The 27,759-nt window shown below is 58.6% G+C and overlaps 1 protein-coding gene across 1 annotated transcript in view; it reads right to left on the reverse strand.

Moving 5' to 3' along the window:
* Positions 1–27,759, reverse strand: part of TMEM132B (transmembrane protein 132B) — a 177,584-nt gene that overhangs the window by 67,592 nt on the left and 82,233 nt on the right. The window contains exons 2-3 of the mRNA XM_053928846.1: positions 15,680–16,571; positions 4,075–4,221 (exon numbers count right to left, since the gene is read on the reverse strand). Coding sequence (XP_053784821.1) covers positions 4,075–4,221; positions 15,680–16,571 — 1,039 coding nt within the window. The remainder of the gene's footprint in view (positions 1–4,074; positions 4,222–15,679; positions 16,572–27,759) is intronic.

Raw genomic sequence — 27,759 nt, forward strand, 5'->3', positions numbered from 1 at the left:
CTCGATAGAAGCTTTTACAAAAGGAAAGAACCCAACAGAAACTGGGTCTGGTAGAAAAGCATGACTTTCCCCGGGAACAGAGGCAGCTGATACAAACAAACTCTTGTCTTCGTTCCTTCTTTTTTCCCCCTGTTTTCCGAATCACGAGAAGTCCCTATTTTATGTATTTTTTGTGTCCTCCCACTTTTTGCGCCCCTCCCCCGCCCCTCCCCTCTGACGGCCACCGGCCGCTGTCTGTCTATGGGCTTCAGCTCTGTCTCGCCTACTTTTGGGGTTTTTCTTTTTAGATTCCACACACGTGAAAACGTGTGGTATCTGGCCTCCTCTGTCACACTGACCTCACTGAGCACGAGGCCCTCTAGTCCAGCCGTGTTGTCACGAATGGCAAAATTTCACTCTTTCTTATTGTCAAATAGTATTTCTTTGCATGGATACGTGTCTGCAGATAGGTAACGTCTTCCAGTCTCTCTTCTAACTCGAATGAGAACCCTTCAGTGCAGCGAGAGACGTAGCCTGGCTCACGGCTCACAAACCCGCACGGTGACGCGATGACTTCCTTCTGTTCACAGTTTGTTACTCAGTGTCTGCTTCACAGCGAGGGCGATGAGTCAGCCAAGTCAGCGACAACTGACTCCTCCGCTCGGTGGGTCCTATCTTCTGGGTTCTGCACTAGGCTCCAGATTGCCAAATATGGTCAACATTTGACTTAGACCTTGACTTCACCTTGAGTGGGGCTACAATGAAGCAGGCTGCTCTGTGTCATAGAGAAACCTATTTAAGGGTTCCACGAGCCTTTCTGTCAATGGGGAAGCAGAAGCTCCTTCCACGGGCACTGCCCCCACTTCCACTCCAATTTTCGGATGCGCACCAGCTCCGAATTGTGGACGCCAACAACACCTACAGTTGCAGCCTCTCTGAGGTTCAGGTCCACCGGCCGGGAAGAAACCCTTCAGGTCTGCCCTTGTCTCGAGCCCTCCAGCCTGGCGAGGTTTCCAACGAACCGCCTATCACCGCGCTTTCGTTCCCTTTGGTCCCGTGCTATCTGCGCTGAGCACTTTCAAATCTGCCGATTTGTCTAATCTCTTTTCTCCTCCGCTGGCAGCACCAGCCTTTATCTGCTGGTTTCCATCTTCACTCCTCACAGGGAGGGCTCATTAAAACATTTCAAATTAAGACCTCCGCAGCCTCGCCGGCTGAAGCGCACCGGCTCTGCCCCTATAACGCACTTTCAACGCTTATCACCGACTTTCAGGCAGTTTGTACATTGTATTCTATCAAAAACTCTGTTCCACCCAAGGCTGTCACAGCCCAGAGACTACAGCTTTCCGTGGAGGGTTTGGTTAGTGATACGTTCGCATGTTCCCTTTGTCAGCGGCAAACACACCCATTAGCCGAGGTGTGAGGCATTTCACACCTCATTTGATACCGCAGTCCCACAAAGAAGCACAAACAGCAGCAATTACTTATTGTGACTAGGGAGCAGGTTGTCTCAGGACAGGTGGTGAGCTGTGTGCACTCTTTCCAGGCCGAGAGGTCGGACACGGAGGGGACAGAGAAGGCGCTGGAAGGCGAGCCCTCGAGAGGTGATGTGGCCACTTACGTAAGGACGTTTCTTCTCCTGTAACCTTCCGTCGCTCCTAAAGAGTACACGAAGCCGATGCTCACAAAACCAGAAGTGATTTCCACAGCCTGTGCTTCTCCTTGAACTTAAAACACCGCCACCAGGTCGGTCCAATGTTTCCGCATGGCTCCTGCGCTGGGCACGGCCCGCGGAACCGCCAGCGTGCCCGGCACGAGGTGTCTGAGGACGTGAGTCCCAGCGACCCGTGTGGACGCCCCCAGCACAACAGGAGGCTGGGGCGACTGGCTGGCCACCCCTGTGCTTCCCCCCCAGCACCCAGACCCTGCACGACCCTCTGCCACACTCGAAGCCCATGTCATCAGGTGGGTCCATCGGCCCCCGCTTCCAGGGATGGCTGCAGAGATGGGTTCTGGGGGTCCGCGAGCCACATTACCCCAAACAGAGAGACACAGTGACCAATGGGGAGAAGCAGCTTTCTCCCGAGGCAAGTGAGGGTCCCTGGGGGCAGGGGGCCCACCTGCCACCAAGAGGAAGGGCCTGCCAGAGGGGGCGCGAACCCAGAGGAAAGACAAAAGACAGGTAGCTGAGGTGCTGCGTGAGCACCTGGGCCCAGATGCCCCAGACTTCCCCACACACCCGAGGAACCCGGGTCCCCCCACTGCTTGGACTTCACGAGTACAGACCTAACGGCATCCCCTGGACGAAGCTGGCCTGATGGGCACCCCGGCCGCCAGGAGGACGTCTCCCCGTGGGGACAGCATCCCACGTGTCCCAGCACAGAGTGGAGATCAAGCCTCGACCTACACAGACCACCTCTGAAGAGCGTGGCAAACACTGCTACTGAGCGCCCCCACTACGAAACCCAGAAACAATGCCAGATGGTCACTTTCCCGGCCGACCCTGCTTTGATGGGCAATGGCACGGAACCCCGTGTTTACTGGTGAAATCCCAAAAAAGACTTCCAGGGGCATAGCTGGAGAGGTCTACCCTGATAAAAAGAAATATGTGAGGAGAAGCGGCCCTCCCTTCCAGTCTTTGTCTAAAACTGGGTGAGTCTGTGATGGCTGCACCTGCTGCAGCCATCTTGCCACCACGAGGAAAGAAGCGGGCCGATGACAGCCAGTGAACTGGGTACCACAGAGTGGACAGGCAGAACCCGCCTGGTGACACATCAACGACACAAACCCCCCTCTAAATTTCCTGCCAGTTGAGACGATAAAACCCTATTGTTGTAGCCACTCTCAGTGGGCGTTCCCCTCCCAGCAGCGGAGAGCATGTGTAAATGTCCGAGGCTCTCTGCATCTGTGACAGCTCAGGGTGTGGGAGGGCGTGGGAGGGAGTGCTCGGCCGGCAGATGCAGATTTCCAGGGAAACCACGGGTCACGCAGGGATGCAGACCGAAACCTCTGTCAACAGGCGTACAGGACGCCGACCGGAACGCTGACTTTGCAGTGAGAGACACCGACCTCGCTGATCAATATTCCCAATAGAAGGTTCTTGGCTGCTCAGCCTGAGTCCCTTCTCTTGCTTGGAAAGAACTGTCCTACACCAGGCAGATGGACTTCTGGCTGAGGCTGGGGCCCTCCGCTAGCGACAGCACCCAGCGCGGACCACGCTGGGAAAGGCAAGCTGTACCAGTCTCTCCCCTTCTCATGCTCCCACCCACCCTGCCTCTCCCTCAGTCATCCGTTCATTCACTCCTTCATTCATCCATTCCTTCATTCCTCGCTGTGGCTAAGACTGTGGACCTCAAAGGGTGTGAATACCAGAAAAGAGAGAAGAGACAACTTGCTGTGACGATCAGTAAAAGCAGCAAAGACACCGCGGGGTGAGACATCGCTCTGCCCATTGGGCGCCTGGCACACGGCGATTAGCACCACCCTCCCTCCGCCCCCAGGCCAGCTCAGCCCATCAAGCTCAAGGCTGGTGTCTGAGCCCAAGCAGACAAGTGCCGGCCATCAACGCCACGTTCCCCCGACTTAACATTCCAAGGCCACGGGCCGACACTTGGGTGTAGCCCCAGCAGGATGGCCACACGGGGGCACTAGGAGGCAGTCACTCAGCAGCCACAGCCGCCGTCAGCATGCTCATCAACAGGGACATCTCCCCTCGCCTCCTACCCCGTTTCCAGTCTGCCCACTTCATTCTCCAACTCTCCACTGCAAATGACAGTAATAACGATGACAGAAAATTCTTGAGGCAGGCCTGTCAGACCCAACACCGCGACAAAGGTGAGCGCAGGTCGTGCTGGAGGTGGCCGAGCCAATCGGGCCACTGAAGCACAGAGAGTGTAAGGAATGAGGGACCCTGGGGCAGCCACCCCGGCGTGGAGCCACCCACAGCTGGGGGCCAGGCCGAGCCAGCGAGCTCGAGAGCGCACGTCAGCCAGAGGGGGGGGCTTCGCTGTACTTACACGCATGTTCATCTGCTGTCAGTGTCTGCAGCCCCCCCCACGCCCACTGCCGAGGCCCCGGCAGGCCCTCGGCACCTACCTGCTCTGAGGGTCCAGGCGCTGGCCCACGCAGGTGAGGGCGGCCGTGGTCTGAACGCCATCGTTGTCGATTTCTTCCTGGATGGCCCAGTGGTCTTCGCTGCTGACCCTCACCGCCACGATTCTCACGCCTGCCGCCGCCTTGACCCTGTGGGGTGGGGAGACACGCAGGACCACTTTAGTGCAAAACAGGCAGCAAGAACAAGTCTCCAGGACAGAGGTGCCCTCACCTCCCGGAGACGCCAGGGGCGCTGGCTATAAGTGGCTTTCCTCCGAAAGCTGAGGGTCCTGTAGTTTCCCCAAGTGCCTGGAGCAGGAGGCCAGACCTGCCACGTGCGGCCGTTTCCTGTCCACAGCACGCAGGGAAGCAGGCGCACTCTGCTTCAGGGGCCCCGTGATGGGAGGGGAAGATGTGTCAGCGGGAGTGGAGAGTATTGGTGGGGCCTGCGCTTCCCCTGGAGACAGGGACCGGGCCCCCAGAGGTGGGAAGAGGCATGGGGGGCATGAGGGCTGTGGGAGCCCAGGAGGCTTCCCGGCCAGGAGACTGAGGAGGAAGCCGGCTGCAGTGACCACACCGTGAGAAGGAACAGTGGGAACACTCTGTCCTCAGGGGAAATGAGCTCCGCGTTCAGGCAGGAAGACGTGGCCCGGTACTGCCTGGCATGGTGCATGTGGAGCTCAGCCCCCCAGGGAAGGAGGTGAGGACCCTCGTACACAGCTGGTGGGAAGACAACGTGGGGCAGCCACTGTGGTCGACAGGCTGGCAGGCGCTCAGACGTGAAAACCGGAATTACCACCGGACTCAGAAAAGCCACCCCTCCAGGTGGGCCGCAGAGCACTGACCACAGGTCCCCAAACATCTGCACAGGTGTGCTCAGGGCAGCAGTGTTTACTGCGGCCAGAAGGCGGGGCCCACCCTCGTGCCCGTCATTTGACGCATGGGGAAAGAGGACGTGGTCCGTCCATCCCGTGGCCCATGACTCGGCCACGCAAAGGAACGAAGCACCGGCCACAGTGTGGACGAACCCTGAGAACGTGGCACTGCTGGAGGGACGCCAGACACAGAGGGACAAACACGGTGAGACTCCACTGGTGGGAAACGCCCAGAAAGTGAAGGCGCAGAGGTGGGCGGCACAGGGGTGGCTGCCAGGAAGGGTGGAGGGGAAGAGAGGGAACCTTGGAACAGGTGTGGGGTTTCCCTCTGGGGGGAATGTTCTCAACACCACTGAATGATTCGTTTGGAAATGGCTAAATTTGTCTTACATGGATTTTTCCTCAAAAAGAAAGAGAGAGAGAGAGAAGGGGAAGAAAAAACAGGTGAATGGCCCTTCCCGGGAGTGGCTGAACCTTAAAAAAGGATTTATCAAAGTCAAAATGTCTTTGAGATGCAAAGAAGGGACCCTGCGAGCAGACAAAGCCCCAGCCCCAGGAGCAAGAGCGCAGACTCCAGGGCGGCCCCGGCCCCGCTGGGGTGGGATCTGGGAACCCAGACGCTTGCTGTCTTCTTAGATACAAACAGAATCCCCACTGCCTTGCTGCCCTTCCTGCAGGTCTGCCCAACCACGGGAAGCCACGCCCCCACAGCATCTCCCTCCGGAGACTCTCAGGCCTTTCTTTGCCCTGACTCGCTCTCCCCTCCTGCGAAGTTCTGCTGATGACATCTGCTTCTCCTCGAAGCCGACCCGCCAGCAGGACGCCCCAGGAACTCATGTACACAAACCACGACGACAGGCACCCTCTCTGCCCCGCTTGTGGCCTCCCAACGTGCCGCCCAACAGGGCCATTGGGGCGAAGCTCCAGAGCCCGCATCTCGATGAGCAGAGTCCTCCCACCCCGTGGACCGCACGGCCTCGCTGCGCTCCGCACCTGCTGTTTGAACAGCTTGTCACATCCTTTCCCATCCACGCAACTGCTCACAGAGAGCTTTCATCAGGGGCCCGAGGGCAGGGCTGTGACTGTGGTCCTCAACATCCAGATGCACCAACAGTGACCCTCCCACCCCGTGGGCCAGTGGCCAGCTGGAGGTCCCGGAACTGATTCTTGAGGATCCGGGATCAGGAGCCAAACCCGTGCCCTTCCCTCCCCACGCAGAGCCTCCTCGCGAGCCTCGCTTGCGTCACTCACTGCCTGGCGAACGGCGCAGGGGTTACATCTCGTGACCAAGGTCTCGCGCGCGCGTAGCTCCCTAACTGCGCCCTCATTACCAGCCCTCCCTCCCCTTCAGTGCCGACACGACGCGCCCCAAAGCCAGGCGCGGGCCCCTCGTCCTCAGGGACTTCGTCATGCAGCCTCTCCGCCCCGATTCGTGAGGCAATGCACACGGTCTCCCCACCGTTCCCCTTGCCGTGCACTTTGTCTTCCCAGCAGATGCACCGCAGCAGGTGAGCTCGCCCTGGAGTTTCAGAACCAGGTGTCCAGCCGGGAGTGACAGCCAAGTGCCAAACAGCAGGGACAGGGCCTGAGCAGGCCAGGAGGTCACCCAAGTGCTCGCTGCTGCCCTTGTACTCGCTGATCTGAGAGAGACCCGGGGTCCCAGGGAGGGCGGGAGACAGACTCAGGTCAGTGACCAGCAGAGGTCAACATTCTCCAGTATGGCAGCCTCCGGCGAGGTCACAGGAACAGAGGTGGGGACAGACCAAAGCGGGATTATGGACCCAGGACACCACGAACGCTCGTCCACTTGCTGCTAAACCATTAGAGCCCAGACGGCCCCCCTCCGGGTCGGACTAGGTGACGTTCCAGCTGCCGCAGATGGGCGAGCGACGAGAAAGAGCTCTAGACTCCGGCCGGCTCCCGGCAGCTGGGGACAAGAGACCAGGCAGTGACCCCCAGCTGCTCCACCTCGTTCCCCTCTGTCTTCCCAGACCCATGCAGCCACCGCCTCGCTGGGCACGAGAAAGGGGGCCAGGCGAGTGCACCTGAGTCTTTGCGTCTTCTACTCCTTCCCATCCGTCCTGGAACCAAGTTTCTCCTTTCCGCGGGGTTTTGGATTGTTCAGCTGCTGGCACGTTGGGTGTGCAGAAAAGGGTTCGTCTTGTACAAAGAGAACTTTGGTCTCCACCCTCAGCTCTTGGGAGCTGACCTCTGAGGGCCCAGAGCAAGCTGGTTGATGGGAGAGTCTGTTTACCCAGGCGCCTCGGGCCGCACGGTCCCAGCCTGGCCTCTGCAGGGCCTGGACACTGAGGTCAGCCAAGGGAGCGGTCGGCTTTGCCCACGTGACCAAGCCTAATCAGTCTATTCCTGAACTCCAGCTCTTTGGCCAAATCCTTCCCAATTTTAGACCACATTTGCTAGAACAATTTAAGCCCAGAAAAATCCATGCCTTGAATATTCATTGTGTGTTTTAGAGAAGTATTTTTAGGCTTGGTGATATTCTCGACGCTTGTTATTTAGAAGCCCCGGCGTGTAGAACTGTGTGCGGATGGCCCCAGCCCTGGGAGGCGCTTGAAGGACCTGGGGGCTGGTCGAGGAAAGAGACGTGACCACAAGGTGGCAGTGGCCCACAACCAGCTGGGTCTAGGCAACGATTGGACAGTTCCGCGCGTTGGGTTAGTCCAACCCAGCGTAAGACCCCCACATGGAAGGGCAAGGGGTCCACCACCCAGAAGGTGGAGGGGAAGGGAGCCCTGGGGAAGAGGAGGACTGGGGGGCCTTCGGTGTCTAGAAGCTGTCACTCAGCAGCACAGCGGGCGGTGTCGGGGTCAGAGGGCTCCGGAGTTCAGCTGTGCGTGGGGTCTTGGAGCCTGCATGTGCCTTACCACAGCTACCAGAACTGGGCGCGGCTGTGCCGGGCATGCAAAGAGGGCGAGCCGAAGAATCAGGAAAGACACTTGTCTGGGGTGTGATTAGAACAATTAGATGTGTGACGAGTTAAGTTTGGTGCTGGCAGGCCTTTGAGCTAACAGGCACCAGCCACAGTGAAGGACAAAGGGGCCATATACACACACCACCTTTGGTTCATTTATGTAACAAGCACTTCCTGATATTCACACACACACACACACAGAACTTACACTTACCGCCCCGTGGAGTCTTTATTATACTAGTATTTGTCACCTGAAGTCTTGGGGTTTGGGGGTACAGAGAGCAGGGCCTCTCGGCAGATAGTGGGATGAATAAGAAATATTCCTTGGTGAACGGACCATTTGGAAATGACTCCCCACACACACCTGGCCTTGGATGACGGCCGGGCGGACCCCACACTCGCAGCCAGCGTCTCTGCCATTGGGGTCGGCAGGCTGTGCCGACTGTGGGCCGGAGGCACAGTGCAGACACAGTGCAAGTCTGTTACAAAGGGACAGCGCCAACCTTGTCACCCGGGAGGGCTGACGAATGCCAGTTAGACGGCCGAGAAAGGGGACTCGGCCAGCATTCACCTCGGCCCCGGCCCTCGGGAGGGGTTTGTTGACAGTGAAGGGCAACTTGCAGACAGGGGTGTGGAGAGCAAGGTCTAGGGGGCCCGTGGGGAACTGGGGAGGCCCTCAAATATTTCTGCTAAATTGGCCCTTCTGGGGCTCCCACTGGCAACGCCAAGTGAGAAATCAAAACCGTGACATTCGACAGGGACACAGACATGGAGGGAAGAGCGAGGTGCCAACAGGCAGCGCGTTCTCTGCTCCGAGCGGCACAGAGTGGGACTCGCCGAGCCCACCTCTGGCTTCACGTAAGACAAGCAAACCTGTCATCCTCGTCTCCCTTCCACCTCCCCCGGCAGAGAGCGAATCCCCAAGTGCTGGTTAGCTCGCCGCAGTCCGGGAGGTTTTACATCCCCGTTTCCTGTCGGTTCCCTTCTGTCGGCCAAACTTCCACAGGCCGAAGCACAACTCCCCAGGACGCTCATGCAGGCTGGGGTGGCGACATTCATAACAACGCCTACTTCACGCGTGTGGAAACGTGCTGAATCCTGTATTCGCGGGGAACCAGCATCCTCGCAGTTCTGAAAACAGCACGTCACTTCCTCCTGCCTCCACCCCTTGGACCGCGCTGCTCCCTCTGCCTGGAAGGCAGGCCCAGACACGCTCCACAACCTCCTCCACACCCGGCAGGCGGCCCCGCTGCGGGGAGCCCTGCCTGGGCCGCCTGGTCTGAAATAGAGCCCGGACACCGCACGCGGGGCTTCCCTCATTCACTTAACGTCTCCCCCTCTGGGCCTAAGCGCCAGGAAACGGGTTTCTACATGTTTTGTTTGGTGGTGACGACATACAGGGGGCATTTCATGAATGCTGGTGCCTACAGTGTCACCTGTCCCTGGTGCTCCCCAAACATCCGATGTGGAGGGTGGAGGAGGCCCAGTAAGAGACACGTGTCAGATGACCACATTCTGTCCAGGAGAGCAAGGCCAGGCGACGCTGCTGTTGGACGCACTTTCCGAGATGAGCCGGCGCTGGGCACGCGGGCACGTCCAGGTGCGGCCGGGAAAACCAGAGATGCTCTAGCGTGGGTTCTCCCAGCTGACCGCTGGCTCCGTGGTAAGTTAACCGGGGAGACGTGCGTGCGTCTCCCACGGCACCCTGCAGGCAGGCAACATCCAGCTCTGCTGAGAGGAGCTTCGGACCAGGACTGAAACGGGCAGAGATCGCAGGGTAGGGAAGGGTCAGAGAGGAGCCTGCGCACTGGACCTGCGTGCTAGAGGACCACAGTGGGGTCCCCTGCTGCCCAGGTGGATGAACAGCTGGGCACTAGGGACACACAGTTTGGTCTCTGAATCCCAGAGAGAGCAGGAGGCACGAGAACAGGCAGCCCGTGCCGGAGTTTCGGCTCCAAGGACAGGGGCGTGCAGAGGAGTTTCTCTATGAAGGGAGAACTTTCCGGAAGCAACGTGTGCTGAGTCTTGTGCGCTATCGCCCCTCTCTCGTCTCACCTCACATCTAAGGAAGTCAGTTACTGAGCAGACTGTACGGGTCGCTTTGACAAATCGGAAATTCAACGTGTTCACAAACAAGAGAATCGTTTTGATTACTCCCATGCTTCCGGCACAGCAGGAGCCTGATGTGGTTTGAGTGTTTGTTTTGACGCCCTGGGAGACAGCCAGTTGCCGGCAGAGTGATTTGCAAAGCCAGGGGGTCCCTTGAGGCCCGAGGAAACCACAGATAAGAATGAGCAGTGAGAGGCTATTTCTACTCCAACTCTACAAATTTCCTGTCCACTCGGGCCAGCGCAGCTCTGAGTGTGGACCTGCCAGCGGGTTCCCCTCTGTGGGAAGCCCTGTTCAGCCCATGAAGCTGGTCTGGTCCCCCACCTGCTGTCCCCACATCTCCTCAAGACTGTCACTATGTTGCCCCCCCACCAAATGACAGCTTCCCCACATAACCACTCCCCCCAACTCCAGACACACTTGAGGGCGGTCCACGGTGACCCCAGACTCCCCTTGAGTGTGGGTAGGACCTGTGACATGCGCGGAACCCGCAGAACATGGTAACAGTGGCAGACTGTCCCTCCACGGCTGCAGTGCCTTTGGTAAGTAAGACTCCACCTGGCGAGCAGACTCCCTCTAGACACCGTCTCTCCCTGGCGTCTCTGATGGCGTGAACAGTGAGGCCACGTGGGCAGTGGGGGGCGCTGCAGATGGTCTCTGGGAGCTCAGGGCACCTCCAGCCAGCAGCCAGCAACAACCCCGGGCCCTGAGTCCTGTGACGGCAAGCGAGAGTCTGGAAGCAGATCCATCCCCAGTCAGGTCTCGGGTGGGAACAGATCCCCACTGGTCCCATGAGGGGAGCCGGTGGGACCCCGAGCAGAGGACCCAGCCATGCCATTCCAGAGCTCCTGACCCACAGAAACCTCGAGAAAATGCAGGGGTGTCGTTGCCAGCCTCCGAGCAAGTGCCAGTGTTACAGGTCGCCGTCACACCATGTTTTAAAACCTCTGATCTGGTGGCCACACCAAAGCATCTCAGGTGCGTCCCGAAATCAGTGTTCACCCGCACTGGTCGCTCCCGAAGAGCAAGGCGCAGACCGCGGCTGGGTGGAGTCTAAGATAAACTTAAAGGCAAAAGTGACCCGGCCCCAACTCGCTGGGACACAGAAGGTGACCACCTGTATGTGCAGGGCTCACTGAAGCGAAGCGGGTCTCCCTCGCTGTCTGGACCCCATCCCATCACCATGGGAACATGGCACGGAGTGGGGGCAAGTCACACCTTCTAACCAGGCGTCCCAGAATGCACTGCACGCCCCTTACAGACGGCCAGTCAGCCACTCGCTCGCCCACCCCAGGACGCGCAGGTTGCTACGTCCACACTCCCGAGTCCCCATTTAATTCCTCTGTGTCAGCTGAGTTTCTTTCGGGATCAAAAGCAAAGAGGTGTTCCTCTCGTCCCTGACTAGCTATAATTAACTCCAAAAATATTTGTCCTTTAGCCAAGAAACGGTCTCTTTATAGTCACCCAAGGAGTTATGAAAGGACAGACTGGCAGCGGATTCGGGAGCTAATAATAAGGCAAGGCGTGGGCACGTCTTTCCTGGGACAGCTCAGCCCCGCCTCTTGTCTTTGAGTGACTGCTGCATATTTAAATATGTAAATGAGCCCATCCACTGTGACCACAGGTTAGATTCCGAGACCAAGTTTCCTCCAGAACGCCCCAATGAGCTGGCTTATTTATGCGCTCGGACACCCACAGCGGTGCCCTTTTCCTTCGATATCTCGGCCCGAATGTTACAGTGCAGGGTGCGTTCTCCAGTCGCTGCAGCCCACTACCTGACACAATTTCCATAATGGCAAAATTTACATACAGATGGAAGATAAATAAAAGCGCACTGCCACTTGGTCGGTGGCGCCGATGGTCAGCAAATCCTATCAGGGGCTTTATTAACCTGCTCCGTGACGGAAACGTTCTGTCTGGTCCTGCGGCCCCGCGGCAGAATGAAGGTTAGCTCTCGACGTTTTTTCACCACACGAACCTACCGAAACTGAGACTCTTTCTGTGTGCAGCGCTGGAAACATCCATTCCTTCTGGCATCTCATTCACACCACAGTGGCCTCCCTTTTCTCTCCGGTTTTTCTAACAGCGCGTAATTGCCATCAGCTGGCAAGCGCCAACAAGTTCACGGGCGCAGGCGATGGCCGCACTGGAGACCTGGCTCCCGGGCCAGTGAGGAAGAAGGGGGAATCTGGGCAGTGAGGGGCTCAGGGGTGTCTGCGATGGACGGTGCGTTAGGGAGACTTGGCTGAAGCCCCAGAGACACCCCAAAGGAGCTCTTCTACCCACCTGCATGTGTCAAGTTCAACCCTGGCAAGAAATGCCTGGAACTCCAGGGGTTCACTGATGACTGGTTAAAGCCTGCCACCTCCTAATCTCAACAAGAAAAGACTGGTGTTAGTGAGCGAGCGAGTGAGTCGGCACCGCTGTGCAAACTTTCACGAGAACCCGGCAGAGGGCTGTGCAATCGCCTGGGCCCCAGGAGACAGGAAGCAGAAAAGTGACCTCAGATCCGGGAAGGAGGAGCCTCCGGGCGAGGGCTTCAGGGAGCAAGGTCACGGCGATACCTCTCCTTCCACGTGAGCACTGTTCTCTGCACCCAAGTCCTGAGCAGGAGCTTCATGGACCATCCACGTGCCGAGCGGTGGCCCCAATTAGCCAATCTGTTCCAAACACCAGAACCTGGGAGTCTCGAACTGAATCGAGAGGGAGGATGGGAGTCCTGAAGGAGAGGACAGGGTTGGGGACGGTAAGAAACAACGGAATTGCCAGCCACGGGCTTTGAAAGCGATTGGAGTCCCTCCCTCGGTACAGCCCTGGCCTTGCTCGCCAGGGCTGCCAGGAGCAAGGGCCACAGGCCGGGGCCTAGGCAACAGCACGGGCTTCTCACGGGGCTGGAGGCTGACGTCCGAGATCAAGGACCGGCAGGCTTGGTTTCTGCTGAGACCTCTCGGCTTATCGGCGGCCACCATGGCACTGTGGGCTCACGTGCTGTCCTCCTCCAGATGTGTTGGTGTCCTCACCTCCTCTTCTTGTAAAGCCACCGATCACAGTGGACGAGAGTCCACGCTGCTGTTCCACCTCTTTTAAAGACCCCATGTGTCAGTCAGTACGGCCACACTCTGAAGTGTCGGGGGCGGGGGAGGCTTCGACACAGGGTTTGCAGGACACCAGCCAGCCCGTAACAAGCGTCAGCCCACAAGCCAAGAGCTGTGTCCAGGTGTATGGCGGTGTTCGCTCCCTGCTCACTGAGGTCCAGCGGCACGCCGGGCAAGGCACAAAAGGGCAGTGTGGGGGACATGAGGTGGGAGCCAGGCCTGGTGTCACCGTGTCGTGCCCTCGCCCCTGGGTCACTATCGGGGTCACAGCAAATGTGCAACAGCAAAGCGACCTTCTTCCTTCCAGCTGCCTTTCCACCTTTGACCCAGTCTGAATTCCAAATGCTGTGGCTACGGTGTGTCCGCAACTGCGATCCCAGCCCATCGTCAATGCACCCCAGTCCCTCTGGAAAAACACCTCTGAAGGTTGATGCAGGGGTCCCACCCCACGGACAGGCGGGCAGCCATCCTGGGAAAGGTGTCGATGGCCCGCAGAGAGCGGAAGGGCCCGTGGATTCATTAAGTAGCAGGTGCAACATTGTTGCCGTAACTGAAGAAAAGTCCCTGCTTGGGCGCCGGCGGTAAGTGGCAAGTTTTCTACTCTGACTTTCAGATTTAATTCCACGCCGGAGAGACTCCATGAGCTCCAACAAGCTGCCAGTCCTAGCTGCGGACGCAGACGCTGCCAAATCAGCAGTCCTCGTGGGCAGGGGCTCAGGATCAATCAAAGACACTGGTACCCACTCAGGTCCTTGTCTGCCTGTCTTGTTCCCAGGCAAACGCTGGGAGCAACAGCGCGAGGCACTGTCCTCCCTGTATCCATCGAGTCACGGGTGGCAGACAAGGTACATCCTCCATTTCTTCCCCATCGAGGACGCCCGGATTTGGAGTGAGCAGACTGGCACTGTGCCCAGTGGAACACCCGGGTTCCCCTGCTCACTCACTCTGGATGGACTTGATCACAACAAAGCTCCAACCATTGAACATGCGTCAGAAGACGTTGGCTGGCGCCCTGGGAAGGCTCCTTAAAGAGGGGTAGTTGCAGGTGCCTGTGACATTCTGCCTCTCTCTGTCCTTCCTTCTGAGTGAAACACAGATGTGATGACTGCCACTCAGCAGCCCCCTTGTATCAATGAGGGAAAAGCCAACGGCATCACACAACCCTGATGCTGTGACATCCTCGATCTACCAGCCCAGTTTCTACCTGCGGACATTCTTGCCTTTCCCTGAGTCTGCCCCTGTCTTGGTGAGGCCAGCGTTCTTGGGGTTTCTGCTACATGCAGCTGAACTTAATTCCCTAACGAGTATACCTTACAGATCACTCACCCCCAAACCCCTTCAACATGGCTTTTACCCCCAGAAACCCATTAAACATCTTACAGAAGTCACGAGTGGCTTCCATACGTGAAACGTGAAGGGTTAATCTTCACCCCCTTGCCTGGCCTCTCAGCAGATTCCACTCTCTGACTCTCCCTCCTTTCCGCCTCTTCTCTCAGCTGGCGTGACAGTGTTCTCCTGGGTCCTCCCCCGTCAGACGACCCTTCTGAAGTCTCACCTTCGCCCTTTACTGGCAGTTAAATGCCACGGTCCTCCCCGGCTCCTCACAAGCCCTCTTTCTTTTGCGTGACCTTTACTGAGAAAAACCATCCTTCCCAAGGCTCCGATTGTTGCATCAGACTGCCGGAGACACCTAACCTGGACCTCCAGGTTTCAGGCCCATGTCTCTAACTGCCCGGCCCCCTCTCCATTCGACGCCCACAGGTGCCACAAACTCAGCACGTCCAAGGCTGGGATGAGGTCTGTAGCCTGTGCCCACGGGGCCAGCCGGGGAAACAGAAGCAACTCTTTAGGCCCCAACAGAGGGAACGTGATGCGGAGAAGTGGTTATGCAGGACAGGGGTCCCCAAGCTCCGGGCCACACGCTGGTACCGGTACCAGTCCAGGCCTGTCAGGAGGTGAACTCCAATGTAATGCACTTGAATCATCCCGAAACCATCGCCCTGCCCTGGTCTGTGGCAAAACTGTCTTCCACGAAACTGGTCCCTGGTGCCAAAATGTTGGGGACCCCTGATGTAGGGCACAAAAGTGAGGGCCTCCACAGGGGATGGCAATGCTACCAGACTTTAGTGACATCAAGAAGCGACCCCCTCCCCCAGGGTGGAGGGGCTGGGAGGAGGGGTGGCAGCGAACTCCCAGCACTGGGCCGCCTGGGGGGCTGAGACCCTGGCAAGGCCAACTCAAGGGGACATGCGTCCACAGGAGGAAGTGCGGCCTCCGCCAGCAACATGTCAGGAAGCAGAACAGGAGAAGGGGGCCGCCCCTGGTTTCTCGAACCCTTCCCGACCCACAGTGGTTCACTACCGCCCCCCACTGGGCAAACCCATTCAATACCCGCAAGTCGTAACTCCGGGTAGATGTAAAGAAGCCCCTCTGTGGATGCAGAAAGCACAGACGTCCACCCCTGAACACGCTGCTCGGCCATGTCTGGCCAGCTGTCTCGCGTGGTCTCCAGTCCACATCTGTACAACCAGCACCCACTTGGTGGCACGGGCAGCCAGCGGCGGTCTGCCTCCTGTCCCGCCCACGGAGCCTCTCACCTGAGAGTGAAATGCTCTGCCGCGGAGCCGCTGGTCAGAGACACCAGGAAGGTAGCCACGTCCCCTTCACGGACGAGGTTCAGGGGCACAGAGATGACGACGTTCTCGTCCAGGCTCAGCAGGGACCACCTGAGGTCGTCCTGGGTCGGGTAGACCACCACACTGCCGATCCGCTCCCGGGCCGGCGGCACCGGCGGCGGCCCCTCTGGGCCCGCGTGGATGTTGTTGGCCCACTTGCCGTCCTCCTCCAAGGGACAGTGGCCAGCGGCGTCCGCCGGGAAGAGGCTGAAGAACAGCTCCATGGCCGTGCCCCCCAGCAAAGCGGGGATCTCCTCCTCCGGCTCCAGGTCCAGCCCCGAGCTGAACCACTCGGGCAGCAGCTCCAGCTCGGCCACGCACAGCCCCGGGGCCCCTTGCAGGCGGCAGCTGGCCGCCACCTCCCGGGCCTCCGGGAAGGCGAACATCTTGACACAGGGCAGACTCCCCTCGAGGTCGCTGTCGTCCCAGGCCATGCCGGCCACGTAGAACAGCGTCTGCACCTTGGGCCTGTTGGAGTAGATGGCGCTGTCCAGCACGTGGGACTTCAGCTTCCAGTTGAAGGGGAACTTGTCCACACTGGCGAAGGCGGCGGCGGTCAGCAGCAGCTCCTCGGGGACGGCCTTCTCGGCGGAGAAGGGGCCGTAGCTGGCGTTCACCACCGGGGCCGCCCTGGCCCGGCGCACGAAGAAGGGCTCCACGCGGGCCTGCAGGCTGGCGTTCCTGGTGACGTCCTGGTCGGCTTCTTTAAGGAAGAAGGACTCGTCCGCCTCTGAGATGTGCAGGCTGGCGGGGAGGAAGGCGGGCAGCGAGGAGAACCTCTGCAGGCTGTCAGCGACTCCGCGGCTCTCGACCACTGCAGGACAAGGGACAGCAAAGGAAGGATGAAAGCCTCGTCCTGAGAGGGGAGGGGTAGGGGTACGCACGAGGCCACCAACCCCCCCACCCCACCCCCGTCACGAGCCCCCCACCAGGTCTCAGCACAGCGCACACCCTGGGAGGACGGAAAGGGCAGCGGGGAGGAGCCCCACTCACCACCGATGCAAAGGTCCTGAGGCTGGACAGCCGTCCCCCTAGAGGGGACAAGCCACCACCTCCCGTTCTCGCAAGGCCCCGAGCCCATGGACCAGGCCCCCCGCAGGGCTCTGCTGTGAGCACTCCGCCCCACCCCCACACACCGTGCTGTCCCACGGTACACAACGCGCCCCGACGTCACCACTGACGTGTGCCTCTTCCTGTCCCTCCTCTGTGTCCCATCTGCTGGGACACTGGGGCCTCTCCACAATTCTCCCTGCAATGGGGGGCAGCGGGGGGAAGCTGAGGCTCACATCCCCGCTTCTAGAAATTTCAGCTGCCAAAAGACGAGTGAGAATGCATAAGCCGCATCGCATCGACGAGCACGCTCACTGCAGGGTCCCGAACTGCAGACCAGCTCGCAAGCAGACCGCCGCACACCAAGGAGGTAAAAACTGGTGACAAAGGCAGAAGCCGGAGGGACGAGTAAACGCGGCAGTGACTTCAGAATGTCTTCGCACTTAGGTGACCGTCAGCTTGAAACAGTCGGCCCTGCCGCAGCTTGGGTGACGAGGCACAGGTCACCGCAGACCGACAACCTCGGAGAGAGACACAGGAACAAGGAGGAAGGAGCCCGGACACAGCACTGCAGAAAGTCACCCACAAACAATAGGCGGTGAATGTGTTAACTGGCTTGGCTGTGGCGGTCACTTCACTGTGCATTTGTACGCCAACGTCCACTGCACCCCTGACAGGCGCACACGTGCTGTGTGGCGACGAGTTCTCGATAGAGCAGGAGAAAAAAAGGAAAGAAAAGAAGGCAAGTTCTCCTGAGGCCGCCCTGCAGCCAGGCCTGTGGGTCGCATTACTGAATGGAGGAGGAGGGTAATCACTTACTCCCCTTCCGATGAGCTAGCCAACTACACCGACCGCCCACCGCTCCTGTAGGCAGCGTGTGGCAGGTGCGGTGTCACAGGGACAAGGCAGGTGCGGGTTCCGCCCCGCACGGAGCAGGTGATGCAGGAAGACGGACCGCCGACGCCACCCAGCCATTGTGAAGCGGAACGCCGAGACCCTGAAAGATGCCCAGGGAGGCTCGGGGTGGGGTTCCGCACTAAGGAAATAACCCAGACACCAGGGAGGAGTTTAACAACTGAGGATGCATGTCACAAGCACGATCTATGACAGCCCCGCGCTGACGGTGAGCCGCAGCCCCATCGAGAGGGAGATGATGACAGAAGTGACCGACACTGTCCTGTGTGAGGGAGCCCACATGGCCGCCCGCACCCTCACTTAAACAAACAGGCCGCGTGGGGAGAGGCCCCTCACCACACGCCAAGTGAAAGGCAGACACGGACCTTCGACGATGCCCAATCTGTGTAAGATATACATGTGCACACATACATGTTATATGTATACAAACATACAAACAACATGCTCGCTTTCCTATCAGGGAGCTGGTTCCTTCCAAATGGACCCCGTGGCCGGGGCAGGGTTTACTTCCAAGCAGAGGAGGAAATGACTTTGAGGGATTAGCCGCATCCAAGAAAAGGTTCAGCTGTCACGCTGCCACCAAGGAGCAGTTTGACAAAGTCGAGCCACGCAGAAGCCCTGTTCCCGAGCAGACCTGAATTAGCTTTCCGTGGGGCTGGTTCCCCTTCTCCACACCAGGCCATTCAGACCCAGGTGAGTCGGCCCAGGAATTACATGGCGGTGGGGGGAGCAGCTCCTGGGGCAGAGCCGGCCGGGCTGGGAGTGACAAGTTCAAATTCTGGCCTAGCAAGCCCTAGGCCAGGATTAAATTCTGACTTATTTACAGATGTGGAAGAGGAAATTAAAATAAATACAAAGTGTAATGTGCTGTTTTCATTACGAATTGTTTTTTTTTTTAATCATCGGCATTTTTATTTTACACCACTCGAAAATTCATTTACGGGAGATTTAAAGCTGTGCCTCCTCTCTCCTTCAGTGTGGCCACAGCCTCACGGAGAGGCTCACAAGCCGTCCCTCCGTAACTCAAGCGAGGAGCAATACAGATTCTGCCTGAAAGCTTATATGGGAAGCCGTACATCTTGGCTGCCAGGGCCTCATTTTGTCCTCAAACCCGATTGCAGCAAAATAAGACATCCAAACCGAGGCGCATTTTATGAATCCATGAGGCTGCATCCTGAGAACTGTATCCATGGCCTGGGAAGCTCACCGCCCCCCTTTGTCCCCAAATCTCACAAAGTGGCTCCATTCTCCCCCGACCAGCCCCCTCTGGCAGGTAGACCAGCTGGCCAGAGTTGTGGATGTGAAATGAGACTCTATTCAGTCTGCTGATTTCCTAAAGGGCTTTCCACCCCCAGACTGAAGAGAAGGGTCCTAAGACAGAAAATGAGGGGTCCCAGTGAGGCTCAGCTGGGTGGGACTTCTCATCCCTGCCGCCCTCCCTATCAGCCAGGGCGACAATCGAGGTCGGGTTCGCTGAGAGCACCCACAACACCAGGCAGATGCTCTGTGGCTGAAAAATGGCTGCCAGGGAGCCCCAATGAGAGCTTCGGTGGGGATGGACCCCCTCCCGGAAGGAAACCACTCACTGGGCACTAGGCGTGCTGGCGGGGACCCTGGGACCCGAGTGCACAGATGCACATCCCTGCTGTACTTGGCACAGAAAACACACTCCTGGGCAGGTGTGTGGGTCTGGACTCGTGGCCCCTGCAGCCCCGAGCCCCAAGGAGGGTCACCGAGAAGAGATTACTGCAACCCACCGAGTCGGCAACCTCTTCGGTGACATCGCAGCCGAGTCCTGTTTTCTAACCCATGGGAGACGCCGCAGGCGTGCACAGCCGAGTATGGAAGGCTCCTTCCCACTGAGCCGGGTGGCCAGGTCTTTGAAAGCCACCAGCAAGAGAAATTCCTGGCTGATTCTGTCTGAGTGTGACCCTCACGAATAGCTGATAATTCACCACCACCTGGGTCTGCCTCCTGAGGTCACGGTCACGGTGGCCAGGAGCTAGAAGGAGCCCTTGGCCAGCTCTCAGATCTGTTCCGGACTATGCAGTGGGGGTGTTTCTGGGGCGGAGGAATGGACTGGGGGGTGCGGGTTTCATGCTCTCTGCCACCAAGTTTTCCCATCTGTCTCCACGGCATCACTCGGCTCCATCCTGGTGTCTTTGTCCTTGCCCTGTGCACTTCCTGGGGCGCAGAGCAGACACCCCCTCATCAGGACTCCTCAGCTCAGGGAAGGCATCCTGGACTGGCACTCTGGCCCTGCCCCCACCGGCTGCATCACAGAGAAGTGCCTTCCCCATGCTCCCTGCCTGCTGGACAGGGGGGCTCTGGTGGAAGCCTGAGGGCGGGAAAGGGGCAAAACCGGGGTAGAGGCCCCGTCTCTTCTGGGATCCCCCACCATGGACACAGCTCCCTGTCGGCAGCGGTTCTGGCATCTGGGTCCTCACAGTCATCTCCCTCCTCTGTCCCTCCAGCCCAAGAGGTGGCAACCGCACCCTGCTTATTAATTTCTGGAATACTTTACTGTTCCCGATGGTCCTTGACCACGCCCAGTCTGGTGGCTCGGGTCTCCCAACCTGCACCCCTCTGTTCAACTCCCTCTGTTGAACTAGCTGAAGCGACTTCTGTCTTACTGACCAGAACATAATCCATCCAGTCGCTACTCACTTCACCCCTGTGACATGTCCTCAAAGCCACTGTCACCGGCCGAAAGGAGCCTTTGTGTTTTCGCTTATTTGCTTACTCACTACCCATTTTCTCCACCAACGCGCAGGGCCTGAGAGAGCAGAGACTCCGTGTCCAGTTTAGTGCTGAAGCCCCGGGCCCAGCAGAAGGCACCAAATAAACATTAGCTGCCTGAATGCCTGTCCATTCACACTGCCTCAGTTTCATGCTGCAGAGAATAAATCTCTCCGTGTTCCTTTTCCATCTTTCTCTGGCTTCTTCCCAGGGTTGTTAATAGATACCATTAATATTAACAAATCATCTGCCCATCACATTACCACTCTGTTCATTTCCTCCTCAAATATCACATCGCTGCGGTCACTGGCTGGCGGCTGGCTTGGCCAAGGCGAGAGCCACACTTCCAGCTTGGGGGTTGGGGGAAAGACCCCTTCGGGGAGAAGCGCCCCGCCCAGGGCCACCTGCCAGGCGTCATGCACCTGGGCCTGCAACCCGGCTGCATCAGCTGCTTATTACAGCAGCTGTGAGAGGGGCCGTTCTCGCCCCTTTTGGAAACAATGTGGCGGAGGCGCAGAGAAGCTAAGTGATGTGAACACGGCCCCAGGGAGGACTCAGACCAGCTCTGTGCGGGTCCACAGCCTCTGCGCTCCTCTGTGCGCCTGAGGCCAGCTGGCCAGGCGGCTCTGCAAGGGGGCCAAGGAGCCAGCTGACGGCTCACACGGCCAGGTCTACAGACGCAGCCCCGGGCAGCCAGGCAGGGTTTCCACCGTGCTGCGGTCACGGGCGACCACGTCTCCCGGTGCAGCCTGCATTCCCACGTGGACCCAGAAATCAGGTAGGGTGACCCGGGGCATCTCAACCCAGCTTCTGCCAAAACAGCCAGCGACCCAAACTTTACAGTCGTGATAAATATGGAAAGAACAGGATCACCACCACCACCATCACCATCATCATCGTCACACTTCACATAACCCCATCGAACGCCAAGCACTGTTGTAAGCATTTCATAGGTATTAGCTCTTTTATCTTCACAATGTTCTTGATTATGAGGATTTGGGTATTATCACCACTCACAGATGGGTGAACTGAGGCCCCGGGAGGCTCAGTGTTGGCCTCGGACCCCATGGCTCATAGGAGGCAAGGGTGGAACTCCAGCCAAGCAGTCCAGCCCCTGGCCACTGCCGCCCCCGCCGAGGAAAACTCAGCCAGCAAAGCCTCTATTGTCAGGGCTCCGCCAATAACCGAAGGGAACAGCGAACGTGCCTCGGAATCACCCGGCTCTCCAGGCACAGGGTGAGGTCACTAGCTGGACGCCGTCCATGAGACGAAAGCAAGATGCAGAAGCTTTTCCTGGCTCTGACAGAGGGCCCTCTGGTGGGCGCTCCTGCAGGGCCCTGGGGGGCACTGTGGCCTGCTTCCTGGGCACCGGCCCCGCAAGGCGGGACGCACAACAACAAGTAACCGGAGAGCGCCACCCTGCCAAGGACAAAGGAGTGGGCCCAGGCGGCTGGCAGCCCTTGGAAGGTCTGGCCTGGTAGAGAAATACAACACCGCCCCCCACGCCCCCCCCCCACGAACACAGCGCACTTCCCCCCAGAACCAGCCAAGGCCCCAGCGAGAGCTGAGGGCCCTGGAGATGGTGCCCCCAGCAGGACCGGGCTCCCAGCGCTCTCCACAGACGTCCGAGGCCAAGGCCCCAGATTTAAAACGTGGCAAATATCGTCACCCTCCCGTCTCCTGATGCCCGGCACTGCCTTTACGCCGAGAAAGTCCTCCGCCAACACCCCGAGGTCAAGTACACTAACGCCTTTTTTATTTCGGTATCTAGACAATTAACAGTCGTACGGATTGATACGCGTATACACGGTGGAACAGTCTCGCCATCCAATTAGCTCCACGTGAATTAACTTGATCTTTTTTCCATAGTGAGAATACTATACCAGACCCTCTCAGCAAATTTCAAGTATCACACTGAATTCTTAAACCCGTCTGAGGCCTCTTTGGTGTGTGACGTGGCAGCCTGCGTCAGCCAGGGAACGCGTTTATTCGACTTCACGGTCTAGGGGGCTTTTTATTGAGAACAAAAGAAGTGGCTGTATGGGGGGACAGTCTTTAAAGACATGGTTAACCAAACGGAGGATGCCAGACGAGTCTAATCCAACACGGCTGCCGTCCTTGTAAGAAGAGAGTAGGACACAGACACACACCGAGGGACAGCCGTGTGACAGACGACCCAGAGGGGGGACGGCCACTAACAAGCCAAGGAGACAGACCTCGGAGGACGCCGACCAGATGGCCCCGTGTTCTTGGACGTCCAGCCTCCGGAACCGTGAGCCAGCAAGTCCCTGCGGCTGAGGCCAGCCCGTCCGCGGAACTCCGTGACCCTCGGGAGCTAACACAGGAGGGCCGTCGCTCCGGGTCAGAACTCTGCCAGCGCCGTCCCACCTTGCTTGTCTTCAGGCTGACCTCACAGTCATCGTGTCGGGGGGCCCGCGGCCCCGAACCCCACTGCACTCTTCGCTGGAGACGCAGGTTCCGGGAGCCTTTCCACTGTCTGCTTTCGTTTTCTACGTGTTTCCAACTCTTCTTTATTCCAGAATAAACATGTCTGGCTTACTCGGTCTAAGAGAAATCCTGACATGTTTCCCTTAGGACGAAAGATACGGAATTTGATTTTCAGGGGCACACGCTGTTCCTCGCCAAACCCCGTGGAAATAAAAGCATGAGGCACAGGAAGGAGTAGGGCTGTTATCCAGAGAAATGGAGGCGAGCCGTCGGAGGATAAACTGTCTCTACACGTTCACGGAAGAAAGCAGGGGGATGAAAGTGTGTTGGGGGTAAGACGCAGAGGAAACCTTGGGCGAGAACATTCTGTGTGTGCCAGAGAGAGGGGGTCCGGGGCTGCTCTGACCACGGGGACCCCAGAGGGGCGCGACTCCGTGTTGGCACATCCAGGGAGGACAGGGGTGAAGAGGAGGGCTGAAAGCTACAGGGTGGCTAAACTCTGTGGGTGGGACACCTCCTCCAGGCAGGCCTCCTCCCTGTGTCTCCACGCTGAGTAAAAGGCACAGGGCTTGCTATTTGTGCCCCATCAAAACTCAACTCTCCTCTGAGGAGCTTGACTTAACCCTCGAGAGAAACGCCAGGGGTCCAAGCGTGGGTGTCAGTGCTCACATCCCAAGAGACGATGGACGTGGGATAGCCACCGTGTAACCACGGCGACCCAAGTCACACACTGAGAAAGGGATGCAGGGAGTCCGAAGGAGTTATCCATGATGGGACTAAAGAATAAATAAAACAAAAGGAGCTCCCACTGGCCTCAGCCCCTGAGCCCAGGCGTCGCCCTCTGTGGCTTGCCGCCAGGCGCGATGGCAACCCACACGGACAGAGAGTCGGAAGGTGTATAAATTAACTCGATCCTCACCTTCCCGACAGAAAGCACTGCTGTCTGAAGGTGTTAACTCAAAAAGTGGAGACGGGGATTGTAGAAAGAGTTCTAGAAATAAGCCCCAGGAGAACTGAACACAGGCACAGCTGGGCGGGGCTAACGCCGGGGCGGAAGGTGCCCACCTTTCTGTGACAGTCCCCTATCACATCCTCTGTCATTTTCTCTGCACGCACATATGATGGTGGGGGTGAGTTTGGGTGAGCCCAAACTCAAAACTAGCCAAGCCAGGAGGGTGGCCCTGAACAGGTGTCAGGAAACCGCGTGTAAGGTGGGGGCAGCAGCGGGGTCCAGACAAGAAGGCGCTGGGTCGGTGGGACACGTGGCTGCCTATTGGAAAACAACACAGACCTTTCCTCCCAGAGGGCTGCACCTGGCTGCTCGGCCAGGGACTGCCCCACCTCACCTGCTCCGGAAGTGGCTGTGTGACAAGGTCTGGCCGGTGGACCATGGGCATAAGCGTGGCCTGTCACTTGGAAGCAAACCCTGCTATCTTTACGTCCCACCGGCAAGGAACAGGGGACTCCAAGGCAGAGTCCTACGCAGGAAGGAACCTGCACCCCCGAGTCTCCACCTGGAGGAGAGGTGCCTGCGAACACAAGCATGCATGTGGACCAGGGCGGGAAACCTTCTCATAGTGCAGGAGTCACTGCTCAGCTTGCCCACGGCGGCGGCGGGAGACACCAGCAAAGGCGAGGGTGCGCAGGCTGACCCCTCAGACAGCGGGGACCCTCTCCCCACCCAACAGTCGAAACAGATGGCACAGCTCTCCTGCGTGGGGGCTGAGTTCGTGGGAGCAGGGGGAGGTGAGTCACTGGGGATCACAGGAGTGAGGGCGCTTGGCGACGGAGCGGTTGCCGCGGGCCCCCGGCGCAGACAGCGTGCGTGTTGAACAGATCATACAGATCGTCGTGACAGAAACCCTGACCTCCCATAGGCAGCGGCAGCTGCTCCACAGCAGGAGACGTTGATGACCTTGTTCTAATTTCCACTTATATTTATTCTAAATCGGACACCTCAGAGACTGTTTACATAGAGAGGGAAACTCACTAAGCAACCCTGACAACTTGACTGGGAGCCGGCCGCCACGGCAACAAGATGCTCAGGACCCCTGGGCGGTGGTCCGGGGTCGGCCGTCAGCTCAGTTTACGGACGGAGACAGTGGCCACATCCGCCCGAGAGTCCACTGCCACCGGTGTCAAACAGGGTCACCCCTGAGGGAATCCAATGACAGCAGGGTCACAGGTAGAGAGCGTTTCCTTGGGCACCCCACTGAGTCAGACTGGCCTTCCCTTCCTGTGGCATTGTTGAGACCAGAGAGCATCCTTCAGGTTCTCGGGAAACCCACATCTGAGCCAAACTGGGCTGTAACAGCCGTCAGGGCTGCGGAGTGGCCAGGGGGTCCACCTTTGGGTGTCTCTGGGCCACACTGGAAGAAGAGGAGTTGTCTTAGGCCACACATTAAGTACATTGTGAAACGTCATCACAAAAACATCTCATAATGTTTTAGGTAAATTGAAGATTTTGTGTTGGGCCACATCCACAGCCATCCTGGGCCCCGTGAGGCGTGCGGGCCGCGGGTTGGACACCCCGGTTCTAGTTGTAGGCGGGCTGGTTCAGGTCTGGCCGGGTTCAGCACATACCCGGTGTCCGCTACGCACGCCATCGCCGATGGCCTTCGCCTGGTGGCCAGACAAGCACTCAGTGGCCCGTCCGTAAACGGAGCACTGTACAGCCACGTGGACAAACCTCAGCCACGTCGTGCTGGTTGAGCGAAGGCAAACCCGGAGGGACAGGGAGCAGAAGGGCACTGCCGGGGACTAGGGGCAGCAGAGGGTTTGGCCACAAATATTCGAACCAAAGGTCCCCGGGGGGCGGTGGAGCCCCCAACTGTTGCACTCGCTGGCCACATGACCCTAGTCACCAGCATTCAAAGAGCCACATGCCAGAAAGAGTGCACTACAGTGACAGTAAGTTCTGTGAGTTTTCGTCAAGACGCATTTTCGCCCTGTGCTCAGCTAGCTCTCCTCAGCGGCGCTGGCCTCCCTCCCATCTCCACACCATGGCGATGCTCCTGTCACCGAGATTCACACTTCCTTCCTTCCCAACCAACGGGTACCCGAGGGTCCCTTCCCCAAAGTTGCAGGGAGAAGGCTCTGCATGCATCTTTGCAGTCTCTCATAGGTCACATGCCCACCCCTGAACCAATCACCGTGGCCAGGGGAACAGCCTGTGCTGATTGGCTCAGCCACAGTAGTGCCTGCCACCGTTCCAGCTGCTTCACACGGCACCGAGAGAGAGAGGGTTTATCCTCACATGGTTGTAGCACCAACATTATTACATAATTCCACAATCATACAGGCAATGTTATTATATCCACTTGATAGCTTAAAAATCGAAGGCACAGAGATGTCAAGACACGCGCCTAAGGTCACACAGCCTGGTGTCAGGGGTGGAACCAGGACTGAGTTCCAGAGTCCAGCCTCCGACCACCACTCTCCGCAGGCTCCTGACCTGTAACGCTTCTGTCCATTGTCCTATGTGTGGCCACGTGGCAGGTGCCGTCACCTCCTTCACCCAGAGCGAAGGAGGGCTCCGGGGTGGCTCCCAGCTGATACTCCGACCAGCAGCTGCGGAACACAGCCCGTCGAGGACACAAGGAGGGAAGTGCGGCCCAGGGCCATGCCGGGAATCCCGCCACGGGCAGCTGAGGGGACACCTGTCCCTTCTGTCCTAGTCTCATGCAGAGCTGCTTGGGGGATGCAGAGTGAGCCGAGGACAAAGGGACGCAGAGGGCAGGCAGCATTCTGGGAGGTGGACACAGATTCCCAGTGGCTCTGCAGTGTGAGCGCCTGACCCAGCCTGGGACACGTGGTCCAGGCACTGAGCTCACCCCCAGCTGCCCCCTGACCCCAGTCCCCTCCAGGTAGCCTCTGCAGGAACAGGGACCTCGGGCACAGCAGCACTGCCACCTAGTGGCTGAGATCATCATCGCTGCGTGAGAAGCAGGTGGTTTGTTGGGGGGTGGGGGGCACAATTTAGGGAGATCTGGGGACTTTAACTCAAACCCACTGCTGCTTTCGACAGGGAACCATTGGGCCGAGCATGACTTCACGTGGCCTGATTCTTTATGGCAAGGAACGGACACCCCACCCGGGGCCGGCGTCACCTCCCACAGCCCGGGCAGTGGAGGGTGGCGGGGGAAGCTCCCACCACAGCCAAGTCCCCTGCGCTCTGGAGGGACGTGACAGCGTGCCCATAAGGGAGGACACGCCCTAGCCCCACCCCCGGGACCTGGAGGAACACCCTGAGCTCCCAAAGCCCCCAGTCCTGAGCAGAGAGGCCCAGCCTGCCCACCCACAGCCCCCCAAGGCTGCAGAGCCTCGTCCCCGCCCCCCCAGCCCAGGCCACCCTGAGAAAACTCCAAACGGGGGAGAGGTGGGTTTTGCCGGAACCGCTCACTCCTTCCAGGCAAGTTCTGGAGGTTCTGTGAACGGGCTTCTCTTCCCTGTCCTCGCTGCGTTCTCCCGGAACTCCCCCCGTGTCCATGGAAAACTGCCCCATCCTTCCCTCTCAGAGACCACCGGGTGCAGAGGAGCAGACTGGGAAAAGCCAGGCATAACAGGGACAAATCGGCCTGTGTGGCAACACAGAGAGACGTGGGGACAGAGCCACCCAGCTCTGCAATGTCTCTTAGGAACTGTCCCCATGGAAGTAACCAGCCGTCACCTGCTCTCCAACTAGCCAGGGTCCCTGGGGCCCGTCCAGGCACCCTGCTTCCTCGAAGCCCCCAGTCCCAAGGGTGGGGGCAGCCTGGGTTGGAGGATCAGCTGCCTCTGGGCCAGTGGGTCACCAGGGCGAGGGCCTGAGCCCTGAGGGACGTGGGGCTTCCCGGAGGGAGACCAGACAG

Source organism: Desmodus rotundus, chromosome 7 (genome assembly GCF_022682495.2).
Source record: "Desmodus rotundus isolate HL8 chromosome 7, HLdesRot8A.1, whole genome shotgun sequence".
NCBI lineage: Eukaryota > Metazoa > Chordata > Mammalia > Chiroptera > Phyllostomidae > Desmodus > Desmodus rotundus.